The 15,284-nt window shown below is 33.2% G+C and overlaps 1 protein-coding gene across 1 annotated transcript in view; it reads right to left on the bottom strand.

Annotated features, from left to right (window-relative positions):
- LOC124354418 overlaps nucleotides 1-3,305 on the bottom strand; it is a 29,710-nt gene extending 26,405 nt beyond the window's left edge. The window contains exon 1 of the mRNA XM_046804856.1: nucleotides 3,151-3,305. Within this exon, the coding sequence (XP_046660812.1) occupies nucleotides 3,151-3,192 (42 nt within the window). The 5' untranslated portion in view covers nucleotides 3,193-3,305. The remainder of the gene's footprint in view (nucleotides 1-3,150) is intronic.
- Between the last annotated feature and the right edge of the window lie 11,979 nt (nucleotides 3,306-15,284).

Genomic DNA, 15,284 nt, shown 5'->3' with positions numbered 1-15,284 from the left:
GTTGTCTTTTTAAAATAACCACGCCGTAACTGCACGTTCTTTCAAACTCTCTTCTCGCTAACACTAATCTGTAAAGGAAATTTATAAGGAAGGTTTAAACCAAGTCTAGAAGAGCTAATCCAACAGCTTTCTCTTCGTTACTGGTGCATTTTGGTTGAAGAGACACATATCCTAAAGGCGTGTTCCTGAACATCAAATCCTAGAGACTTCTTAGAAGAAACCAATCACACCTGTCAGCTGCCATCAAGATCAACCTGAGTCTTGTGCTTGCTGGAGGAATTCTGGAGCTTGGACGGGTGTAACGACCCTTGGGAGCGGTGCTGAATGTGCAAGAGGCTGACCGCTACAGTAAGCCGCGTTGGACGGAGCGGCTTACACTGGGGGAGGGTAACCCCCCCCCCACAACACTCTCACACACATCCACCGAGCACTACGTATGTTCTACACACTTTTTGGATTGGGACTTCTCGTGGAATATTTCAAAATCTTTTTTTAATCTTGGGTCTTTGATTGGGATCTTTTTGTAAATTGAGTGTACCAAATTCAATTGTACACACCAAATTTTTTTAGAATGTAAATATCTTATTATTTAGATGAAATTAATAAATAGGAGACAACAATGAAAGCTGTAATTTATTTTTGTATAGAACAAAATCTTATAAACTCAGAAGATCTATTGACACTAATATTCGGTAATACCAAACAACACTTTGGTATTCAAGAGTTCAAGCTATCATAAAAGGGCTAAGGTAGAATTTTATTCTACAAAGATTTTTATATTTATACGCTGTAATCAGAATTTGGTAATCGGCTATTAGCTTTAGTTAAAAGTTCTGGTTTAATTTTACAATGGTATGTCATTACACAGCGTTTTAGAACCTTATACTTGGGAGTGTAGTTTAAGAATTAACTGACACTTTTGGAATTCAAAGTAAGTAAACAAAATTCGTTTTCCATTACTGAAACCGTTAAGTACCGTTAAGAAACCGTATTTATGAATTAAAAACTAGATTATGGCCATAAAAACCCCCTAGCATGATGTTTGGGGAATTCCTGTTGGGCGCACGGTTTGAACGTGTTCACTCTTCGACAATCACAATGCTCCTAGAACAAGATAAGTATGACAGAAGTAAAACGTGACTATAATGTTACTAAATAATTGAGTAGTTCCGTTGTAGTTTGGAAAATTACTCGGGGTGCTGTAGCTCCTCAACAAGAAGCATTCACTACTTTGTAGATAGAAAAGAAAACACTTAGTGTGACAGATGACAATCGCGTGAGGTGGTTCGAAAATATCATGTATTAACTCATGTATTTATTTGAAAATTGTTAGTAAAAATCGTATTTCCTTGTGATTAAACTAGCGAATGGAATTTACCTGACAGAGGCCAAACTCTTCCTATATAAGCAAGAATAAAAAAAATTGCATATATTTACAAAATTCCAATCAAACAGTTAACTATAAGCAAATTGAATGTTATATCACTTCTGCCACTGTTTTAGACTAATTCAAAAAATGTTGTTTGGTGGACAAGACATATTATAAACTGTAAATCCCACGATTTCATTAGCTTTCAATATGAATTTTGTTTAATTATGTATCAACAAATGCATGTTTAAGTATAAAAGTGTATTGTTAGAGGTTCATAATTACAAATTGAACTAAGTTCTAACAAAATCCATGATTAGTGATAAATTGTTTACATAATTGAGGTAAATACCTTCAAAATTTTCATATGTTATCATGAAACTGTTTATGTATAATTGATGATAATGTCAAAAAAGGTGATATTGTTTGTTATTTGCTCGTAAATAAAGTTATATCTCTCCTGAACAACCGAAAACTGTATACAGAAGGTTGACATAAAGTATACTAATTGTCGATTTAGTAGTGATGGACAAGTGTTAAAGTTCAGTATACAGTTGATAAACACAATGTCTGAAAACTGTATACAGTTAAGGTTAACCCAAAGTACTAATTGTTAATACAATAGTGACAGAAAAAAAGTTAAATTTCACTATACAGTTGATAGACACAATTTACCGAAAACTGTATACAGTTAAGCTTTATACAAAGTACAAAGTACTAATTATTGATACAGTAGTGACAGTAAAACGTTAAATTTCACTATACAGTTGATAGACACAATTTACCGAAAACTGTATACAGTTAAGCTTGATACAAAGTACTAATTGTTGATACAGTAGTGACAGTAAAACGTTAAATTTCACTATACAGTTGATAGACACAATTTACCGAAAACTGTATACAGTTAAGCTTGATACAAAGTACTAATTGTTGATACAGTAGTGACAGTAAAACGTTAAATTTCACTATACAGTTGATAGACACAATTTACCGAAAACTGTATACAGTTAAGCTTGATACAAAGTACTAATTGTTGATACAGTAGTGACAGTAAAACGTTAAATTTCACTATACAGTTGATAGACACAATTTACCAAAAACTGTATACAGTTAAGCTTGATACAAAGTACTAATTGTTGATACAGTAGTGACAGTAAAACGTTAAATTTCACTATACAGATGATAGATACAATTTAGGGACATATATCGTAAAACTGTATGCGCTCCTCGTCGTATGACTGTCAATAACACCCGTTTACTAGCGGATAATTTTCTAATCGTAATAGAACTGAAATTCAGAATGACGGTTAACAAAGGCTGGAACTTCCCAAATCCTACCAAAATATAATCGATGAATAGAACGTATCTATAAATATAATCGAGTTTCACATGAATTTAATATCGGTTTCAAAAAAGATAAGAATAATTTTTAAATTTGTTGCTGGTTTTCATTTGTATAGTTTGTTTTTGAATGGTAACCATTGGCATTTTGGGAGAAGATTAATAAAAATGTATACACGCACTGCATTATTAATTAAAGTTAAAATTAAGTAGATGTCTATTTTGTAGCCTCTCACAGCCCAGCAGTGATGTTTTGGACATACATCATCTAAAACTTGGTTATATATTCAACTATAACTGAATATGAAACATAACACTCAAAAAACTAAAAGCTCTTAAACAGTTGCAGTGCGTTCCTAAATGCATGCATGACTGTTTCACTTTTACTTTCTACTGTTCATCTTAGAATAAACTTCCACCTTTTTACTTGATCATCTTACCAGCTGGATAACTTTTAAGACAGCTCCTCCATCGCACGCCATTCTTACACCACACTTGTCACACTCACATCACCGCGCCGCGGGACCGGGCACTGATAACATATCAGCGGTGCAGCGCGCTCTACCTGCCTAGTGCCTACTGCCTACTGCCTCATGTGCCTACAGCCCATACTTTCCCAAAGCCTCATTAGCATGCCGTACCCAGCTGTGGTGGCGGTGTAACAGCGACCTCGCAGGCCCTCTGGGAATCTTCCCGGCACTCCGCAAGGTTGTGTACTAGGACCGATTTTGTTTCCAACCTACTTAATGTGTTTTCTTAAAGTCTACGAATATAGTCGCTTTAGAATAAAATCTTCGTAATAAAAACTGCTACAAAAATGCAATATATAATATAAGCATATATATATATATATATATATATATATATATATATATATATATATATATATATATATACAATAATACAATATACAATATATACAATACAATATACATACAATATATACAATAAATATATAATACAAGCTATAATATAAATGCTGATTAAACAATTATTTTTAGTTCCACTTGTGTTGCGACTTAATTTGATGACATCCAATGTAATGCTTCTATTCTGAGATGTTTAGAATTGTATTAATGCGCCTAAAATATTATGTCAGTAATTCTTTTTATTTACTTCAGTGTAATATCGTTCCTGGTAGCTAGATGGTAGCACAGCTGTTCACCCCAGGAATCCAGCCAGGTTCGAACTCCGGTGTAGGCTCGTTATTTTCGCACGTTCGATGGTTTTCTTCATTCTAGGATTTTTGAATAAAGCAACTGTCACTACCAACAAGGTAAACACATACCAATAACCAATAACCAGCTGACATGACAACAGTTACTGAGACAGTTGCTAACGCTCAGTAAACGGTACACAGTTTTAGTCTAACATCAAATACATGTAATACGAGTATTCAATTTTTAATAGTACAATTTAAAACATGGAATCAATTTTTATTCAAATATGGGAGATATAATTTAACTTGGCTAATAAAACCGTGATTAAGGACTTCAGTATTGTAAATTAAAAAAAATAAAAACATTGAAAACCCCAATCTGACCGATTGACGATCTTTTTTCCCATGTCTAAACTAAACTAAAGAATGTTTAACTCGGAGTGGTAGTTGTTGAATTAAATATTTACTTTTAATATTTAAGGACTAATGAGTTGTATATACGAGTAGACCTTTATAAAAATAACCGAAGTAAAACATTGTTAAAAATTAATAAATGTTGGTAAAATTTAATTTTAAGGCTCCCCGTAAGAACAATTATTTATGAATAATTCATCCAAACCCGATCATTTGTATTTATTTGTGTAGCGGAGCCAAGATATGAAGTTATTTTGACGTAACCATTTTTATATTTCGTAAACCTCAAAACTGAAAATTCCCTTAGAAACCAACAAATATATTGAGACGTCACAATACTTTCTTCTTCTGGTTTCATTAAAAAATGATAGGCAGAGCGCCCAACACATTGACTGCGATGGATTCATATTAATACTATCATTACTATCCCGACTCCTCTAAGTCGGTACATGACTCGTGTCGCAGTGCAGGTATAACCGAACGCCCGCTACTGTCTGGCCAGGACGGTTCGAGCGTGAAGCGTTCAGTGCACGAGTATAATCTGTGCTGCAGATGTTGCAACTTCCTCTCCACGTTATAGCATTACTTCCGGTACGGTCAACTGTGGCTTTTCCGACATTAGAAGGAACACATCAAGGCTAACCGTAACGTATGTCTTCACATTATTCTGTTTACTTCCGTTCATGAACGGAGTTACATGTAGTGACTGGATTCACGCTGAACAAAAGGATACAGAATGAAGACTTCCATAAGCGGCTTGCAGGTTTCCAACCAATAAGATTGGGTTTTGCACTTCAACAATGATTTGATATTGAGGATCGAGTGAAATGCATTTAATTTGATGCCGTATCTTTATCAATCATAGTCCGTAACTGTCCGCCCAATTACACGACTGATTCTGCTGTTTAAAGTGGGATATATTGGCGAAGGATGAAAGGTGCATAAGTGTAAAATTGTATGTGTGAATGAGAATTTTGTGGTATGAATGTAAGAAATTTTAGATTAAAATTTGTGACGTTTGCTATACATTGTAATATTGTCGCTGAAATAAAACTGATTTGAGTTGATTTGTTTCTATATTTTCAGAATTGTTTTTTTCTTTGTCTTCGGTGCATCAAACATTTTCGTTTTATTTAGTGCTTGTGAATACGAAGTGGATTACCGAAAATCGATATTGTTACACAAGAATTTGCCACACCGAATTTGTTACTCAAGAAGTTTACCACATAATCTAACTTTTGATATCCGCGTACTTAACCGAATGCTAAGAAATGTTTGATAAACGTCTTATTATCGCTCATGGGCTCAGTAAATACCTGCTGCGATGTCTTCTCGCCTCACTCCAAGACAATCCCCCACTGGGGTGTGATAATTAGCAACAATCACAAAATGGTAGTCCCAGATCTGGCAGAAGGGTGGAACAATGAAAAGGCTCAACTGAGAATATCCGTGTTGTATCTTTTTCTATGAAACACACAAAGAACCGGAAACTGTCTGTTAGGGCTACGTCCCATTGGGTTCCAATGTTCCCAAACTCTTTAGATTAGACTCAAACCTAAGCTGAACATCAAGTTGAATATTTATATATTTTAAGTAGGGAAACTTAACGACAAGGGATCCTTTATTCCCTATAAGTGTGTTCTAGTGGAAGAATGCAGCCTGTACAGCAAGCGTACGAACGCATGTTCGTCTATCTGTATACACGCCCGCATCAATAGTGAAAGTCCTGACTCCCAAGGTCGTTGTCGCCATGCGTAAATAGGTTAAGTGATATGTTATCTTTAAGCCTTCTGTGTGGTAAGCGAACAGCGTAAAACCTGGAAACTCTTAAACAATAATGCGACAGAATTACTGGTATGGTGTAATTGAAATTCAGAGAAAACTTTACTGCAGTGCGCGTGTTAAAAGCTATTACTCGCCCAAATCTAAGACCTTACAAACTTACACATCCACGCTACATCCAAACTTACATATAAGGACATCAAAGGTACTAATAATTGATTGGAATTTGTATTTTCCCTAATTACACTCGCATGCCGAATTCAGTGAAAATATTAAATCTCTGCCGATTCTCATATAAAAGCGAACGGGTAAGCGTACGAACGAACATCTTTAAAAATATTCCTCCTTGCTCAGTCTGAAGAAGCAGGTATATTTTGTCTCAGCTTAAATACTTATATGTTTTGTTTTGAAATACACAAGTCCAATTAAATTATTGCAAGATCCAGTTATTCTCTAGGCTCATAGATAAAGTTTTGAATTTTTTTTAAGATTGTAACGTAGAAAAATTGAGTACCAAATACCATTGAACTCAATCAAGATATTTATAAGGTCTACTTTTTTACACATTTTAACTTGTTTCAGCATTACTTACGCCATTCCTTGATGATCGAAAAATTCTTACGAGATTTTACATATAATTTATTTAAATATAACCAAACAATTAGTACATATAATTTAATAAAATGCGACAGGAATTCTAAAACACTTTTTCTGTAGGTCAATATATGAATCGGTTACAAAACCCAAAATAAAATTCAAAGATTAAATTGTAATTAACTTTCTCAGTTGGTATAAGATTAGTTTGTCTTAAGTTGTACTAGAGCAATGCTTAACCAATGAACACTAACTATATTTACGCCTATGAAATATTATTGTTTTAAAATCAAACTCAGAGCTCAAAGTCGATTTAAAATGTATAATGTTACTTGGAAGTCTCAATATTAAAAAACTTCGCTGTCGTATTTTTAATCTGTATATTACCATCAAATTTCGAACAAAGTTTTTTATTCAAAATTCCTTTGGAAAAAATATACTAATATTAAAATCAAACTAAAATGAAGTGCTCTTTTCTCAATAAAAATATAAAATTGGCTCTTCAAAAAATACCATATTCAAATAAAATGAAATTAAATCTTCTTCAATTCTTAAAATAAAGTAAGCAATCAAACTCAAATTAAATTTCATTAAATTAAAATTAAAATTTAGATTAAATATTAAAATTAAATCTTGTTCAGTTCCCATTGTTTTAATTAATTTTAAAAATTAAAATACAATTTTCTTCAAAGTTAATTCTTAATAATGTCCAAAACTACACGATTTAATCACAAAGAGATCAAATCTTTACTATTATAAATATGAAATTAATCCTTAGTTCAAAAAGGAAAAATCAAGTATTTTACACGAAAATTTTCTCTAACGGCTTTCCTTTTTACTGCTTATAACAAAGTTGTAATTTTTTTATTCGATCAGCTGCCATATTGCAACGAAATAACGTACCAAGCTGACCGTTTCGTTCACCAAATGACTTAGTCAGGGTATGAAAAGTAAGTTGCATCCTCCTTTGAACATTTCTGTTGCTTAAAATATGTGAAATCTGTTTGCGGCACTCTTACTAACGCTTGCCTAATAACGATACTTTTCAAGTTTTTGACCTTTGGGAGGGGGTGGGGTGTTAATTCAAAATTTTGAAACAGCACTTATAGTCTTGTAACATATCAATTTAAGGGTCTTAGTTATTCAATAAAAAATACAATGAAAGAATTCAAATCAGACCTTTTAGAATAAAAGCAGCTCCACCTACCTGAGCGTACCTGAGCTTTGTTGTGATTCACGACATTGAGAATATTACGTAATTTAACAAATAATGAAATATAAATTAAGAATTGTTCGGGTAATTGCAGATGAGCATTGTGGTATTGGTGTGGGATGTAGTTGGGAAAACAAATAATAACCTTTTGTGGTTTAGCTAATTCTTAACTTATTCTCTTATTAACACAACTAAACATCTAGTATTGTATTCTTAAACAATACTGAGTGCCTAGTGGTTTTAAATGTAGTTTTTATTCATTGTAATGTGTACACTTTTAATAATTGAGTTTCTTGGATTTTTAAATATATGATTTTTTCAATTTGATAACGTCATGAATCAATAAATCAATAAATTTCAGTTACATTTGGGCTGCAATTTCTTGTAGGGTGGACCGATTTCAATTCTTTAATTGTATTTTTATAGCCTAACCAAGACCCTTAAAATTATATGTTACAAGACTGTAAGTTCCATTTAAAGACTTTGAGTTACCCCTCCCCCTTCCTCTGAGGGTCAAAAATTTGAAAACTATAATCAGTGTATCCCTTTGTAGCTAGTAAGAGTGCCGCAATCAGATTTCACTTATCTAAAAAAAGTTTAAGGGAGATGCAACTCATTTTTCAATCACCCCGTATACATATTGGCAATACGCCGATTTTGTATACAAACTCTACGTAATACACAGATCCCTATCATTTCCCAGTTTGCGTCTACTAGTCTACAGTATAAAAGATCTACAAGCAAATTGTTATCAGTTCACTAAGAGTCGCTCTCCGGACCAGGACGCTGTCCGCTGAAGAGCGCAAGTAAACCGTACCACGATAAAGCGGTCTCTGGTGCGGGTTTAACTTAGATATAACACAAATGTTATTTTCCTTCTAACACGTAACATGTCGTGGGGGAGGTGGAATAATTGGTGAACAGACTGAGTGTAAGCGTTCCGTGTAGTCTTGATATTAACGTAAATCGACCATTAGAAGATGGTTAATTACTGTAATAGTTTACTGACGAGCGAAACTAAGGAATCTGAAGGTAATACGAATTCCATGCCACTTAGGTACTGATCTGGCTGTGTAGCAATTGCATACTTCAACAGTCTAAGCACACTGAAGAGGTACTAATGAGATTGTAAAATATCACAAGTCGTTACTTCGTAGTTAGCATTATATTCGTAGCAATCAATGATTTACTAATTTTATTGTTATAACATACTGTTTAACCTTACTTAGTATATTGAAGTATGCCCCTCTGGTTAGTTTCCACAAAGTTCAACTCGAGTCGCCATAGTTTTGACTCTGACAGTAGGAGAGAGGCTCCCAGAGGGACACCAGTCACAATGGAAGGTCGTGTGACCATTGAATCTGAGAACAGTTGGAGGCCATGATAACAACGGTTAAATAACACAATTAATTACCCTAGTGTTACTCTATAGCAGTTGCGGCAATCGGAAACTAGAGACGATGGACAAGTATAGACAACACGGGGTTGCCTCTAGGAAGAGAGTGACTTACAAATAGGAACTCTGTATGTTGCCATAATCTTGTAATCCAGTAGTCAGAAGACGTATTTTGCTGATAAACAGAGGAATTGAAGGTGAGTTGGTCTTCCTGCGACACATGATGTCCTTGTCTAGTCAATTTGTGGTTTTTGGAGGAAAAATTATTATAAAGCAAATCGACTACTACCGTACCATGTACATAAGTGTCTGTCTAAATGTCACACCATATACGTTGTATTCCAAATGTAGCAAGCAGAAAGCTTTAATCTTTTTCAGTAAAAAATCTTACAGCTCGTCTTACAGAGTTTTATAGAATAATATTAATTTAAGTTTCTGACCATTATTAGGCCTGATTACTAAAAATTAGAGAAGATTTAGAATTATTGTATTTCATATTCTATTACATCTAAAAACGATTATAATTATTATTAAATGCTGTATTAAATATATTTTAAGTTTTCAATTTAATTAACAACCGCAGACATGAACATATTTATAATTATACTACAACAGGTATGTCTCAGGCATATCCCTCTAGGTACATATTGTATACAAAACCAACCGATAGCAAACACCCTCCACTTAAGGAAGAAGATGTTTATCAATAACTTTACCAACTATGATCCCCAGACCCCAAAACACCCTCTGTTCAAAATTTTAGATATATAAAAAAATATATAGACAGCAGCGTTATATATAGACAAAGCAAAAGGTGGTCTGTAATGCTTATAACATTTACAAAACGTTTTCTAATAAACAATTCTTTTATGTCTCGAACGGTTTTCTGTATATTGATTACATGTAAATCCCATAAAAACCTTCCTATCACCAACTGGCTACGGGAATGCTGAAACAAGTTCAAACTTGGTACAAAAATTGATCTCTTAAATACCTCGACTAAGTTGGTTGGCCAGTTCGATGTCATTTCTTTCCATTATAACGGCCGTTTAGTTTTTAAACAATTCACAGCTTCGTTATTTGCGAACCTAGATAAAAAAACTGAAACTGTGCTGGAGTGCGTTTAAGATTTCCTAAACGTGTTGTTAAGTGTTTGTATCTCGAACTGTTTTCGGGATATTGAGTACCTACGTGTTTCCCATGAAAAATATACTTACTTCTTCTCACTACGCCGCCTTAACAAACATTCCTGAAAAACTAACCAGTGAAAACCTAATTTCTTTATGTTTTTAGGTCACTTAAAAATTCTGAAATAGTGAAATAGTTTTTATAATTTAATAAAATAGATCAATTTCTCTGCAAAATTTCATAATAATTTAATGAATAACTCAAACAGTTCCATTAACACTTAAACTATTTTACCCCACAGGGGAGAAATAAGCGAATATGGGTCCTTAGAAATCTTATTGAAGGCACTTACGGTGTAATATGTTGGAGCCCTATGATAATTTTGAATCGGAATTAGACATGTTTAAGCTACATATTATTGTAGAGTTCATTGTAAACAATTTAAAATATTGCCACTATATCTTATTTTGGGCTTAACGCGTGAAGAATCATTTCTGGTTCGATTGAATTATATTTCAAACACCATAGTAGAATTTACCTTTTTACCACGATCAAAAATATACACATACTCGGTCTGAGAAGCATACTTCAGTCAAATCATTATCTAACTTCAGTAATTAAAATCTTTTTTCCAGTCTAAAGTATTTCCGGTGCCGGCCGTCTTTTAAGGACTTAACACACATGTGTGTCAAATTTTGTCTATATAAAACAGCGGAAGTTGAAAATCAAAATATTGTTCTTCTAGGGATTGATCTTCATTAAAAATCTTTCAATAATTGTCTCTTGAGAGCATATGTCAAGAGCATATTTGACGTATGTGTCAAATTTCATTTCTCTAGATCATTAGGAAGTTTACAAACAAAAATATAGTTCTTTTGAGGGTTTCAACCCTATTTAAACCACTACGGGTACGGTTGGTTTATATTCATGAAAATGCTTCAGTTTTTATTTAAATAATGATGTAAGCGTGTGTGTGTGTGTGTGTGTGTGTGTGTGTGTGTGTGTGTGTGTGTGTGTGTGTGTGTGTGTGCGTGCGTGCGTGCGTGTGCGTGTGCGTGCGTGCTGTGTGTGTGTGCGTGCGTGCGTGTGTGTGTGTGTGTGTGGTGTGTGTGTGTGTGTGTGTGTGTGTGTGTGTGTGATATATTTTATCTTTCTAAGACATGGGAAAGTTAGAAAAACAAAAATATAGTTCTTACAGAGGTTTCAGCCCTATTTCAACCCCTATGGGTGGTTGGCATTCATGCAAATGCTTTTATTTATTTTTGAGAGCATAAGATACGTGTGTGTCAAATTTTATCATTCTAAAATATTGAGCAGTTGAAAAACAAAACATAGTTAGTTGTTATTTTATGAGTTGCGACCCCATTGTATGGAGTATATTTATGGAATATATATATAGGGGCGTTCCACTCCCTATTTATGGAAATTCTTTAGTTTTTCTATTTGTCATAATGTATAGTATTTGGCAAATTTCAACTTTCTCAGATATCGGGATGTTGGAGAATTATTGAGGAGTAAGGAAGGGCTTTGTTCTTTACATAAAAGAGATTAAGTTACCTAACTTACATGATTGATTTAGAGTTATGAACTCTGTAAGTTGTATAAACTACTTAAAACTTACGCATTAAGACAATAACATTATAAAGAAAATAAGATTTAAATGTTCACTCATTACCTGATCTCGCATAGTTTATATTCGGTTTACTGTATATTCGGTTTACTGTATATTCGGTTTACTGTATATTCGGTTTACTGTATATTCGGTTTACTGTATATTCGGTTTACTGTATATTCGGTTTACTGTATATTCGGTTTACTGTATATTCGGTTTACTGTATATTCGGTTTACTGTATATTCGAATGCAAGTTCTCGAAACGAAGTCTTTCAGTTTCTGTTGGCACTGAACAATGGCAAATATCCGAAATTCTATAATTTTCTAAAATCATACATCCTATATAAAAATGGTTGAAAGGCAGGTAAGATATGGTTTACTGTTTGATGGTGCACAAGATAGGGTTTGCTATTTTATGGTTCTCAAAATGGTAGTTAATACTTGATTCTTATAAGTTGGGGTTTACTATTTGATCGTTCACAAAATGGAAATTGATATTTGGTGCTCTGTAAGATGAGGTTTGTTGTTCGATGGTTTACCAAATTGAGGTTGATATTTTATGTCACAAACTAGGGATCTCTATTTGACTCGAAAAATAGGAATCGATACCTGAAAATTTACAAAATGGAAGTTGCTATCTGAAGTTTCACAACATGAGGCCTGATTTTCGATGCTTTACAAGCTAGTGGTTCCTATTTGAAAATCTCATTCTCAGCCCAAATCCAAAGTTTTTTGAAAATGAGAATGCATAGTCTAATGCATAATCAGAGGTGACTCCTGTTTGAGTGGCGACCTAGCATTTTCTGAGATAAGTTATGGTCGTTTCAATCTACGGACCCACTTCCAAACCATTATGTTTAACTTTAAAGCCAGCAGGTCTTAAACCGTGAAGTCATAGAGAGGAACAGTCTTTGCGGTAACAAAAATTTCTATGCAAAATTCCATGGCTTTTAGTAGAGTGGATTATGAGGTTTCAGATTCTGGCATACTCAATAAATTGAGAACCTTTGTCTCTCATCACTGACATTAGCTATAACTAAAAAGCCCCCAATCACAGGAGAGACAAAAGTCTTGGTGAAACGTCAAGGACCACCGCATACTTGGTCTGGCTGGCTGTATTACTGCACAGGTTTTGGTGGTCATCGAAACAAATAATTGTTTGAAACTATGATTAGTTCACCAAATACCAGCACTAAGAATTTTGTCAAAACAATATTTAAAAGTAGAATCTCACAAATTTAATTTTTATTATCAATAAATACAAAAAAAAAAAAATTAAATATTCTAGATAATTTCTTTCACCAAATATTTAAGGGTGCAAGACGAAATAATAACACACTGTAGAAATGCGTTAATACGTAATTATACTTGGTTTAACATATGGTAAGATAATAATTCAACTGGATAATCTTTTTAAATAAAATAAACGGTTATTATAAAACTTAGAAATTAAGTAATTAATAAAAACAAGAAATTAGGTATGACCAATATAAGAATCGCGAGTTTTGGGCTTTTAGTTGAAGAACCAACATTTAATTGTAAAAATTGGAAAGAAATCTAATAATTATTAAACGTGGAATAGTCAATAATACACAAATATTATTAAAGTAACGCACTCACAGATACTGATGATGTGGGAGAGCTGCTCGCAGTCGGATGATGTGAAGGGTGCGATGTGCGACATCCTTTGGATGGTGTGTAGATACCGTGAGATGATCGAAGGGTCAGTTGGGATCCGCTACGATGATGTAGGAGAGCTGCTCGCAGTCGGATGATGTGAAGGGTGCGATGTGCGACATCCTTTGGATGCTGTGTAGATACCGTGAGAGATCGAAGGGTCAGTTGGGATCCGCTACGATGATGTGGATCAGGTTAATTATAATTTATGTAAATTTTCGAAAAAGGAGCACAAATAATTAATGGACTAAATTATATCAAAATACAATTAAATACCAATTTATATGCTTAAAAAAAATTCAAATTGGAGGAAAGGTAAGTACTAGTACATAAATTGATCGAATTAATCGAGATTGAAAAGTCATGGCTTGATCTTCTATAATCAAAACGTAGAATCAATTTTGTCAGGTGGGTTATTGAAAAATTGTCATATAATTAGATATAATTAAAGTAATTATAATTTCAAACGCAAAAAAGGGTGATTTTGATATTGACTTGATAAGTTGGGAATGGTACAAATAATTATTATTGCAGGTCCATTACAAATGGGTATTCTTAAATCTAGGTTACTCGTTCACTTATAAATATTTTGGTAATAATAAATAAATATTTTAAAATAAATGGTTACTTTTAAATATAACATCTATTATGATCGATCACATGAAGTAAATGTGTCGAGTACAAGTGAATGTGATATTATATATTTCTTTGTTATACAACTGAAAGTAGGCATAAATACAGTTGCCGTGGTATGTGACGAGAACTATTGAATCAATTTGAGTTGTCACTTAGTCTGTACGTATTCCGTCGAATCACGTAATTTATTAGTTTATTTTTATAAATTTGAAAATTCAAATGAAAAATAATATCGGGAAGTGAGGTAAACTAATCTTGATGAATTATTTCACTAATTTAAACCAATTTTACGGCTATTTATCGTAGTTTTGACGATCGTAGACTAATGTATAAAATGTTCCTGTAAATATAGCGAAATCTTACGAGAAGTTACGATTTCTGGATCAACAGGTTTCTACTGAATTCATAAATTAATCCTCTGATGTGTCGTATGAAGATAATATTTCATAAAATATGGTTTATCAATAAATTTTATTCGGCTACATCAGACATTATGCTTTAAAGTAAAAAAGTACAACATAAATTTAATTAATTTGTTCTAGTTCGATAGTAGGGGTGGAGTTATACTCGTACACCAACTCCCAAACCTCCACGTTAACTCGTACGAAATTGATTTTACATACAAACCAGATTATGCAAATAAAAGGAGTTCGTAATTGCAGTTGATATTTATTGTTGTTATTATAATTATAGTTGTTTATGACGATTTAAGGACGCAATCCAAAATTTAAAAATGATAAATTTATACAAAAGTTTCTTGTACATTTTTATTACAAAAGTAGATTTAAACCGGGTTCATTTGCGTCTGTAAAATTAATAAAAACTGCATTGTTGAGTGACAAAGATTTCATGTTTTATGTGGCAGAAGGTATTCCTTTAGTTTTAAAAGCAATCCACTTGCCATTTATAAACACTTTTATAGTATACTATGTATGTATAATAAAGTAACTTAATCACATATG

Source organism: Homalodisca vitripennis, chromosome 2, assembly GCF_021130785.1.
Source record: "Homalodisca vitripennis isolate AUS2020 chromosome 2, UT_GWSS_2.1, whole genome shotgun sequence".
In the NCBI taxonomy this organism is placed as follows: domain Eukaryota; kingdom Metazoa; phylum Arthropoda; class Insecta; order Hemiptera; family Cicadellidae; genus Homalodisca; species Homalodisca vitripennis.
The sequence above is the reverse complement of the archived record's forward strand: the minus strand, read 5'-3'. Positions and strand labels throughout refer to the sequence as shown.